Source organism: Protopterus annectens, chromosome 4.part1 (genome assembly GCF_019279795.1).
Source record: "Protopterus annectens isolate FY-2018-M chromosome 4.part1, PAN1.0, whole genome shotgun sequence".
Lineage (NCBI taxonomy): Eukaryota > Metazoa > Chordata > Ceratodontiformes > Protopteridae > Protopterus > Protopterus annectens.
The window spans coordinates 914,359,234-914,371,212 of NC_056734.1; the positions used below are offsets into that span (position 1 = coordinate 914,359,234).

An 11,979-nucleotide genomic window follows, 5' to 3' on the forward strand; every position below is an offset into this window, starting at 1 on the left:
GACCCAAGTTGATAGCAATCTTACATTTGACAACCACGTGGCCAAAGTGGTTAGAAAAACATTTTATATAGCCCACCTAATCATGAAGGGATTCACATCTAGATCAGGGGAGGTCATCGTGCCTCTTTACTCATCCCTCATCAGGCCCATAATTGAGTACAATGCCCCTTTTGGGATGTACCTTACCAGACACCTGCAGCAACTGGAAAGACCCCAAAAGTACCTCACCAAGAGGATCAAAGGGCTCAAACAGATGCCATATGCTGCCGGTTAAAGAAACTCCAGCTCTACTCAGTGGCATACCACCTGTTCAGAGGCGATCTGTGCCTGATGTATAAAGCCATGTCCAACCCGGAATTAATGGACATGCTGCACCTCAGAAAATCCAAATCCCATCGAGCTACACGCTCGAGAGACTTGAACCTCAGCACCGAAATAAATAGAACATGCTGGAGGGACAGATTCATAACCCAGAGGCTCCCTTCACTCTGGAATAAAATCCCAGTCCAGGTTAGGCAGAGTCCCTCATTGACTATCTTCAAGAGGAATCTTGATGAGTGGATGGGAGATCATAGGTTTACCCCGGGTATCACTTCTGTGTCACTATTAGACAGAGGCACAGTATACTAACCTCAAAAAAGGGCATAGCAAAATTAATTTAAAATGGGTGGCGAAAGCCAAACACATTCTGGCTAGGCTTATAAATGCCCTAGGGCAGATAGCCTAGTATGAACCTATGAACCTATAAATTCACACAGACTACAGATAGAACAATCCAGTGCTTATCTAAATAGTCATGGCTTGGTTTGTGATTTAATGAGTTTTATTTTTAAGAATAGGTGCAACTGTGAGTGACAGAGTATGCGATATAAAGAAATTTCAGCTTTTGTGTGACTTTCACAACTTGTACAGTCAGAGTGACAACTCTACTGTACTTAATTTAATATTTAGTTGTATATTGTATGTTCATCTTCTCTCTTAAAAGTCAATGTAAGTTATCTTTGAATTCTGTGGTAATGGTAATTGAATTTGATTATTTTCTTTTAGAATTTTTTATTCATTTGCAGCTGAATATGGATTCCTTAAATGAGTATTGCATTAATGACTTTCTAAAGCATAAATATCTCATACAGTATAATAAATGCTATGTATATTTAAAGGTAACCCCTGATAATACTGGTGATCTGTGTTCCTCATGTCAAAAGATGGATGATTTGCTTACCCTTGTTAGAAGTAAATCTAGACTTGATGACGATTGCACTTGTGTAATTGGCATGGCTTGGAGAACTGTTACATATATTAATGACTGGACTGATGAGAAAAATAATGTTAGGGAAAGAATAGAACACATTTAGATAAGGATGTGGCTATTTTCTGTAAAGCTCACACATCCCCTATGAAACAAGATAATCTCACTGGCAACTTAGGAATTCTGGATAAAAGTAGTCAGCAATCTGAGGATTCAGAGCATACAGAATGAAATAAAAAAAAATAAAGGAAAAAATTCACAGCAAATAACAAAGAAGAAAAAGAAACTGATAAATATCTGTAAACCAAAGAGAATGCACACTACATAGGCTATTGCTTTGTTATGTAACACACACTACAGGGAATGTTAACATATTTCGAACAGAAAGCTTTCAGTTTACAGAAAAAGGCATTTTTTTTCCAAAAGAGAAGGTAGAAAAAAGAGGCAAGTGGCAGGTGAAAAGGAAGAAATGCAAACTGAACATGGAAGGATTGAAAAACATTACTGTAATAAAAAAGACGAGAAAGACAGAGGTAGGCGACGTGGCTGACGTTGTAGATTTACTTTGAAAGCTGGATGGGAATTGTACGCTTGCGAATGTAATCAGCAATGAAAATAGTAGGACTAATTAGACCGATCCTGATGAAGGTTATTCCTTTGTAAGAACGGAGAGAGCAGATGTTACTGAATTAGAAGCTGAAGATTCTTCACAGCTGGTTAGATAGCATAGCCTTACAGGTGTTAGCACATATTTTTCACAAGTCACTGTGAATGAGAAGATTATTGGGTACATGAAAAAATAGCCGTTTTAAAAAATGGAAATGTGTAGAGCGTCTGATCCTAATTTTGGGCACGTGTTCAGACAGGGTGGCTTGCACTTGTCAAGATCAGGGAAGAGAATTTTAGCAGCAGACGTTTTGCAATATTTGACGAGCACAAGACAGGATTTTTCCAGATTGAAAATTTAACAGGTCAATGATAGCAACATTTGATGCATCTCTGATGGTTGTTAATGTTAGGAGCATTAATAATACAGTTTTTATTGGAATATTTGCTATGTTCCAACACGATTGATGATATTGTTTGTGAAACATGGTTCAAGAGCAATGGAGACCAGTGTTGTCAGGGTATAAATGTTTTTACAGTAACAAACATTCTAATATAAAATCAAGTGTAGGTGTTATGACAGGGATTACAAATTATTATGTGACCTGCGATTATTACATGTTCAGTGATAACACCAATGCTATAGATTGTGTAACTGTGACAGTAAATACAACCCTGGAGTATATAACAATTGTTAGATTATATAGACCACCAAAGTCTAGTGAGGACCTAGAGGACTTCATATATTTCCTGTATGAAACACAAGAGGGGAGAATAATATTGGCTGGGGACTCAAATTTACCAGAAAGAGACTGGAATAATATTGATTCAACAACATTAGAAAGGAAATTATTCATAATGTATGTTCAGAACCAACAATTGCTTCAGACTGTAAAAAAAACTACCAGAGAATGGAACATGCTAGATTGTTTTTCTAAAGAAATGACTATTACTTCATGTCAGTTTTTACCACAACTGATATGTAGTGCTCATGGGGTTATAAAGACTAATGTGTTGCTAGCTAGTTTTGCAAACTGAAATCTAAATCAATGCACAGAAGATTAATACCCAATTATATGGAAGCAAAACAGTCACTATTCAAAAATAATTGGAGTTATGCATACAGGGGAAAAATGCAGAAGGACTGTGGAAAGATTTGAAACTAATTATTTGAATGCAAAAAAAAAATGTTTAATATCAGAATCTAGGCACACAATGTCAGGATCATAGGATTGTAGGAAGTTACTAGCCTATTGGCCCTAGGGCCCTTACAAGCATAGCCAAGTTCTACTCTTATTTCCACGATCAGCACCTAATGCCCATGTCCAAGAGGAATGCAGGTGGAACCCCCGTGGTGAATTTAGTTACCCATCCAATCATCCAGATTGTGTTTGAAGAGTTCCAGTGAGATGCTCTGTTTGGCATGAAATGGGAGTCTGTTCCAAAGGTGAGGTAACCTCTGAGAGACAAATCTGTCCCTCCAGCAGGTTCTAATAATATCACATCCAGGTTAAGGTCTTTAGAGCAGGTAACCCATGTACCATTTGACTTGCAGATATGCAACATTTCCAATAAAGCAGTGTCAGAGATTGCTTTATATGCAACACAAAGATCACCTCTAAGTAGTCTGTATGACACAGAATAAAGTGATAGTGATTTCAGATGATCCACACAGGACTGATGAGGGAAGAGTATAGCGAGGTTATAACTTATTTTTTCTGGAGGCAATGTTCTTACTTATGAGATGAGCAATATGGAATTCCCTTCTTACCACTGTGGGAACATTGGATCAAAGGTAAGATTAGTGTCAACCTGTGTGCCCAGGTCTCTCACTACTGAATGCATACTTGGGGTGTTGCTATTGATGTGGTAGTTAGCAGGAACATTGGTCTTATCGAAAGGGTGAAAGGGATAATACATTTTTCCATTGAGTTTAAGGCCATGACTTTGACACCAGTCATTTATTTGTGTAAGACCCTCTTGTAGGATGATGACATCATTTGGAGGCTCTATGACCGCTCCCAGTTTGCAGTCATCAGCAAACTTTGTCAGCTACAGACTTTAGTTTTTGCTTGTACTTTGGAGAAATAGATTCCAAACAGTAGAAGTCCCATGACTCATCCCTGTGGAAAACCATTATTTACAGGTCTGCTGTTGGAGGTGGATTCCCCTATTTTGACTATGTGTTCTATCAGTGAACCAGTTATCCATCTATCTATATTAGCTAGCCAGGTGAGTTTGCCAATGATGCCTGAGTGGGGGATAGTGTCAAAAGCCTTGGCTAAGACTAGGTAGGCTGTACGCACAGATTTCCCCTCATCCAGGGCCTTGGTGAATGTCATGAAAAAGTCCACCAGGTTTAACAGGTATGATCTCCCCTTTGACAAATCCAAACTGAGTAGGGTTAAGTGTTTGGAGATTATCCAAACCGTTGTTGATAAGGTCCATGAAAATTTGTTCCATGGCCTCCAGATTAGGCTAGTCAGGCTAATAGGTCTATAGTTCCCAGGGTCAGTGGAAGCACCACCTTTGTGCAAGGGAATAACGGTGACTGTTTTCCATTCAGCTGGGATGAAGCTGGTGCTTAGACTATGATTGAAAAGTGTTCCCAATGGTGTTGCTAATTCTTTTGGAGGCCATGTAGGACGCAGCCTCACATGTTATCAGATCCCATACATGCTGTGTTTTTGACCTTAGAGAGGGAGTTTACAACTTGAACTTTAGAGATGCAAAGTCGGAGACAGGTGGTTAGGATGTCAGAGTACGTGTGGCAGGGACAGGGGTGTGAAGTTTTCTCAGAACCTGTCGGCCAACAGGTTAGCTATGTCCACAAGCTAAGTATATGTGGTATCATTAACTGCCAGTTTGGCACAAATCTGGACCTTTCCTTTAATGTTATGGATGTAACTAAAGAACACCTTACTGTATTCTTAGTTAAGGAAGATAATTTAGATTCATAGTTTACTTTGGAGGACTTCACAGGAAGTCTTATTTGCTTCCTACAGAGGAACTGTTTTCAGTTTAGGGTTTGCTCCATTTTACACTTATACAGCAATTTCTTCCTCTTATTGTACTGCCTGTTAATGGCAGTTGTCCACCAGGCAGGTTTGCTCTTCCATGAGGAGCTAGTTTTGATCCTATCAAGTACGACCGAGTCAATGCAGATATACAGGTGTTTGTATAAAACATTGGTATAACACTTGGCATAGTTGCCAATTCCATTATGGGGATGGTAAAGTGAAGCTATTTATACCATCCCATAAGAGGATATAATCTGCTTTGGAGAAGATTTTTAGTTTAGTTGCTGCTTGGGGGGGGGGGGGGTTCAGGTGTGATATTTACTTTAAATGAGACTGATTTGTGGTCAGAACTCACCAGGGAAGACCTCACAGTGTGGGTCCTACAGTGGTCCTCCATATTGGTAAGCACCAGATCCAGGATATTGCCACCCCTTGTGGGAATGTCAACTAGCTGTTGGCATTGGAGTTAACAAAGTCAAGGAACCTTTGGACAAGTGAGTTTGAGCCCAAGTAATTTGCCCAGTCAATGATGGGTGGTTAAAGTCGCCCAAAACCATGGTGTTCGGATGTGTCTTGATAGACTCAAGTTGATCCAAATAGGCAGAGTGGGTGCCCTGATGTATGGAGGGGGTCTTGTAGCTAGCAATGACTTGAATAAGTGTCCTACTAACAGTTAATTGCACCTGCAGTATCTCCAGGAAATCATACTATTTAACCAATCTGGAGGTGTATTTGTCTTTAATGAATATTGAAATACCACTTCCATTAGTTTTCATGCCTTCAGTTTGTGGTCTGAATGTGTAGAAGGAGGTGTAACCCAGTATGGCTAGGCTGCTCTCCACAGCCTTGAACCAGGTCTCTGAGACTGCACAAATGTCTGCATGTTTCAAGGTGAGGATTGCTACCAGTGAGTGCAGTTTCCTGTTAAGACTCCTAGTGTTTAGCAGCATAACCTTTAGGTTGGTTTTAGATGGTATTTTTCATGTCAGGAATTTTTTCCTTCAGTTGCTGCCTAAAAAAAGGTACTATGGGGATGGCAAGCACCTTGGCAATTAGCTGAAATCACAGAGGTGATAGAAAGTCAGGAATATATATTTGCATAAGAGCAAGATACTTGATTAAGGTGAGAAACCAAAAATATAAGAAATGGAAAAGAGTTCAAACTACAACTTTCAAAACTGAAATAAATAAGCTGGGCAAACGAATTAAGCATACTGTGAGACATGATCAAGAAAAATTTGAAATAAAATTATATAAAGATATTGAGTATAATAGGAAATCATTGTATAGATACATATGATGTGGAAAGAGAAAAGACACACAAATTGATAAACTGTGTGTAGATTGTAAAAGTTATTCTCAGACACAACAGTTTATAGATGTATTTACAAAATCTTATGCAACACAATTTGGCCCCACAAAAGAGGTGATAAGTTGTCCTAGTGACATCCAGGTAACCTCAGATATTGAAATCAAATTAGATTATATTGAAACAGAACTATGCAAACTGTATCTATGCAAAGCACAGTGAGGAGACAGAATTAGTAATAATGACCTAAGAACACTTCAGCAAGAACTTACAGTACCATTATATCTGTTATTTACTAGGTCATATAAATATGGGAAGATTCTTCAAGTTGGAAACATACTTATTTTACCTGTCTTTAAGGGAAAGGGGAGCAGGGTAAACACAGCGTCATACATACATACACACATCTATTTTCATTTTGTGGAAAAATAATGGAGACCAAAATATTGGATAAGTTATGGTCAGAACTGGAAAGTTTGGGATGTTTCATTGGCATGCATATGTTGGAAATAGATTACCACCTGTAACATGATGTTCTGCAACAATATAAAATTGTACTGTGATGTAATTTATACATATATAACTACAGTATTTGATAGGGTCTTACACACAACACTGATCACTACATTAGAACAACTGGATATTGCTGTACTCTTGATAAGATGGATAGCTGCATGGCTTACAAATAGGACACCGCAAGTATATTACAGCATTTGAACAGGTAAAATTCTTGGTTACAGTCAAGAAGTCCCACAGGCCTCTGTCCTAGGTCCATACCTGTTTAGATTGTATCTTTCAGATCTATCTTTTTCATCTGAGGTGTTTTACAGTTTGTATGTGGATGACTTGAAACTGGGTAAACTGATCACATTTGTTACAGATAGGGCATGTCTGCAAAAGAACTTGATTAAATTGACCATTTGGGCACAGGAGAATAATCTGCTGATAAATACATCAAAAACTAAGCATATGAGATTTGGGAGACATAAATTGAAAGGTGAATATTTAATGCCACACACAGTGATTGAAACTTTAGATTCATTTAAGGACCTGCGTATACAGGTATACCTAGCATTGAGTTTTTCTAATATCAATAGTTATATAACTAAAGTTTGTATTAAAAAAATGTATAGAGTCTAGGAAATCAGAAATGATGAAGTCATTGTTTGTTAGTTACATTAGACCCAAACTTGAATAGGAAATAAAAATAATGAATCCTTATAACAAAACGAGCATGAGTAAACTAGAAAGAGTATAGTGGAAGCATACCAAGGCATCAATGAATGTGAAAATTTAAGTTATTCTACAAGACTAAAATATTAGCATTTTTACAGTGTCTCATACAGATATTTAAGAGGCGTCATTATTCAAGTATATAGGGCATTTAGAGACAACTACCTCTGAGAATGAGGTTATCAAAAAGTAGTAGACAATCATCAGACAACCTTTATAGAAGATTGTGTAGGAACGAGTCATATACTCCCACATGAGCAAACACTAGCTCTCATCTTATTCTTCTGGTTTAAGGGTCCAAAGAGCTGCTGTTACATCACAGAACCTACTACCAGGTGGGCAGCTTACATCACCTTGTTCTTGTTCAGTTGTAAGTTGCACAGACTATTTGTAAGTTTACTTAACTCTATTTGCTTCTGTACTTCTGACTTTATGCAAATAAATTAGGCTTATCATACTAGCTACTTTCACTCTTATATGTTATTTAACAAACATTTGTTTGTCAAGGATAAGAATCTGAGAATTATTCCAGTACTTACTCAGATTGCATGATTTATTAGATATATAAATGTTCCAGATGTCTCTTATCATAATGCAGGAGGTTAGTAGACAGGCCATTCTTTGAGCATCCTTGTCCTTTTTGTAGAAAAGGTTAGTGAGGTACCAAACAATGTTGGACTTAACTCCATTAATTTTGGTATTTTGAAATGCACCCTTAGCTTGCAGGGGGAAAAAAAGCATTCTGCAATGTCTTAAACACAGAATATGGTCATGCTAAAATACAATATTTTCATATTTCTCACATAACTGTCTGTGTCAATCTCACCATGGCACAACATTCCTAAATAAAATGCACCCACAAAACCAACCAGTAATTCATTTGTATCAGCTGCTGTTTTTTGAAAATTACCCAAAATATCAAACAGCAAACCATCTTCTCATATCCCAGACAATGGTTAGATAAAATACATTAGTTTTATTTCATAGTGTATCCTTCAGATGCATCTCTGTTTCTTCCACATCCTTATGATTAGGAGCCCTACTTAGCTACATGCAGTCATCCATAAGGGGGCTTAGCAATAGTCTGTATATATAGATAAACTATGTGCCATATTCTGCTCTTCTTTCTAGAAATCTCTTGTGATCCAAGGAGAAAAGGACATAAGTCTGTTTGTCACAGCGTCCCCTCAGGCTATGTGCCCACTGAATGGCGCATGGCAACGGTTGTCCCGCTTCACAAGGGAGGAGCCACCACCGACCCTGGGAACTATCGCCCCATCAGCCTGATGAGCCATGTCAGCAAGGCCATGGAGCGCATCATCATGGAACTCATAAACCACAACATTGTAAACCTACAAACCCTAGACCCTACCCAGTTTGGTTTTGTAAAGGGCAGGTCATTGTCCTAAACCAGGTTGACTTTGTCAAGACGGTCACCAAAGCAATCAATGAGGGAAAGGTTGTCCACATGGCATACCTTGACCTTGAGAATGTCTTTGAAACCATTCCCCACATGGGAATTATAGACAAACTCACTAACAAATATAAACCCCTACATTACAAGATGGGTTGCTAAATGCCTCATGGACAGAACTCATACAGTGAAAATAGGAAGTGCTAGATCCGACTCCATACCTGTGACAACTGGAGTACCCCAGAGCTCAGTCTTGGGACCTCTCCTGTTCGGTATTTACTTCTTCGAGGTACAAGCAAACACAGAGGGACAATGGCTAACAAAGTTTGCAGGCAACTGCAAACTGGGTGCCATAATTAAGACTCCTACTGATGTAGATATCCTTCAAAAGGGTCTCACTGAAACAGATACATGGTAACAAAATCATGGCTTCAAGGTAAATGCCAAAAAGTGCATTGTCATCCCCTTCAGGAAAAAACAAGTACCTATGAATTACCACATAGGTGGCAGCTCACTTAACACAGAGAGTGTGATAAGAAACCTAGGGACCCAGGTGGATAGTAACCTCTCCTTCAATAACCATATCGCTAAAGTGGTTAGAAAATCCTTCTACTTGGCCCACCTTATCATGAAGGGGTTTGCATCTAGAAAAAAGGAAGTTATTGTCCCCCTCTACTCATCACTCATTAGACCCATTATTGAGTACAATGCCCTGTTCAGAATGTACCTTACTAGACACCTGCAACAACTGGAGAGGCCTTACAAATACCTCACCAAGAGGATAACGGGCCTAAAACAGATGCCCTATGCCACCAGGCTAAAAAAACTTCAGTTGTACTTCGTTGCATACCAGCTACTCAGAGGTGATCTCTGCCTGACATACAAGGCTATGTCTAACCCCGAATTGCTGGAAATGCTCCACCTAAGGAAAACCTAATCTACCTGAGCTACATGCTCTAGGGACCTTAACCTGACCTCAACAATAAGCAGGACTTGTTGGAGGGACAGATTTGTGTCCCAGAGACACCCCTTGCTCTGGAATATGGTTCCCATATATGTAAGGCAGAGCTCCTCATTAGCACTCTTCAAGAAGAATCTTGATGAGTGGATAGGGAACAGGAAATTCACCCCAGGCAACACTTCTGTGGCCCTGCTCACAAGAGGCGCAGGTAACTAAACCACTTGGGAGGCGCAAGCCGAAACATTTTGGCTAGGCTTAGTTATGCCCTAGGGCCAATAGCCTAGTACCTACCTATGAATCTATGAACTCAGTGCCTTGCGGGTGGTTGTTGTACTAATTGTAGCCTCATGATAATTTCAAGTAGCCCATGCAACTTAAGATACATTCTGACATAGTTCCCTTAATTTTCTCCCCACTGATGTTTGCCTTTGCATTCTTTGAAAAGTCTTTCATAGAATACTGACAGTGAATAAAAGATTATGTTATTTGAATAATATAAATTTTGCCATTTAGCTCATGACATTCACAAATGTATATTGGTTCTATATACTTTTTAAGTCATGACTAAGTCCATAAGTTTGAAAAAGCATGTGAAGGAAGAAGTTTAACAAATACCAGTTTAGAGACTGAATGTATTTTTACAGTGCTTATAGAATGTGTTCTCCTGGAGTAAATATCACCTTACACTGAAATTTAATAACTATTCCAAAACAAAGTTACACCTCTGCCAATATGTAAGGCCTGAGTGAGTTATACATTGAAAGTTAGAATTTTGTATTCAGAGGGACTGTTAACTTCTTCCTATATGTGTCAGTTCTGAATTAATACAGGAGGTGTTTTTGCAATTAAAGTATTAGAAGTAAAAATCTCCCATTCTATGCAAAATATTCCATAGTCTCAAGGATGATTGATATAAATTCAATCATTTTTTAAATGAATCCACTACTGCAAGCCTTTACGGCAAGCAAGGACAACAAGCCTATGCACATTTTAAGCTATATATAGGTTCTTGATAGATAAAGTATAACAGATAACTAGGGATTACTTTGTAATCTAATTAAATGTTTTGTCTTGCAGCACCTGGTGATATAACCCAACCATCTGTTGTCAATGCCACGGCTACATCTGTGTTTATATCATGGGGAACCCCTCCTGGTAATCAGATTTCCTACAGAATACAGGTTACAGGGGCTCCATCATCATCTCTGACGGTCACCACTCCTTCAGTCAGCTTGTCGGGACTGAACTCTGGCAGTGCCTACGCCATCACGATCACTCCTGTTGCTGCAGACAATGTAACACTGGGGAATCCAGCCACTTTGTCCATATTTACAAGTAAGTTTTGATTCTAAGAATAATAATAAAATAAAAGTAAAACACAGAGTATCTAAACAGGCATACTAAATTTTATAGTAATGAAGCCTTGCTTTAATGCCTATTTGATTACTATTTCAGTTAACAAAATCAGGCTTGCATTTACATTTATCAAAAATCTGCAACTGTATGCGAGAATGATATAACAATGCCAGGTGTTACCTGTAATAGTTACTCATACAACATATCCAGAAAGTTAATTAAACAGGAAATCATAATATTCCTCAAGGGTTTTATTTATAGTAAGGATAACTCTAAGTTCATAAACCAACTGAATTATATAATAAATTGCATGAGTTTTCATTTTGCATTTAAAGGTGGAGTAAAACTCAAACTATAATTCCTCTTTAATGTAGTCTAGTTGCACTTTACGTTTAATAATTGAAGAAATATTTTGTACAAACTGCTAACCATTTATGCTGGCTTGCTGCATGACAGCATTTTGTTATCCATTGTACAAGAGTCGTATTGTACTGAAAGAACTGCCATGAAAATTATGGGAATGTTTCCAAAGATATGATAATTACTTGTACAATAGCGACCAACTTATAGGAAAAATTTTAATTTTTAAAACTGAGGACAAGGGGAATGCTAATGCCACCAATTTATTGATATAATTTTCTGCTATCTATATATATATATATATATATATATATATATATATATATATATATATACATATATAGATCTATATACATATATAGATATATATAGATTAAAATCCGACTTGGCATAAAACCCATCTTCAATGGATGCTCGGGGAGAAGAGCTCCATAGACATTATATAGACAGATAACATATCCATAACAATAT

At 38.0% G+C, this 11,979-nt stretch overlaps 1 protein-coding gene across 1 annotated transcript in view; it reads left to right on the forward strand.

The window, feature by feature from the left end:
- The window catches only part of LOC122801341 (mucin-19-like), a 938,154-nt gene that overhangs the window by 226,587 nt on the left and 699,588 nt on the right, over positions 1-11,979 (forward strand). The window contains exon 12 of the mRNA XM_044070881.1: positions 10,870-11,127. Within this exon, the coding sequence (XP_043926816.1) occupies positions 10,870-11,127 (258 nt within the window). The remainder of the gene's footprint in view (positions 1-10,869; positions 11,128-11,979) is intronic.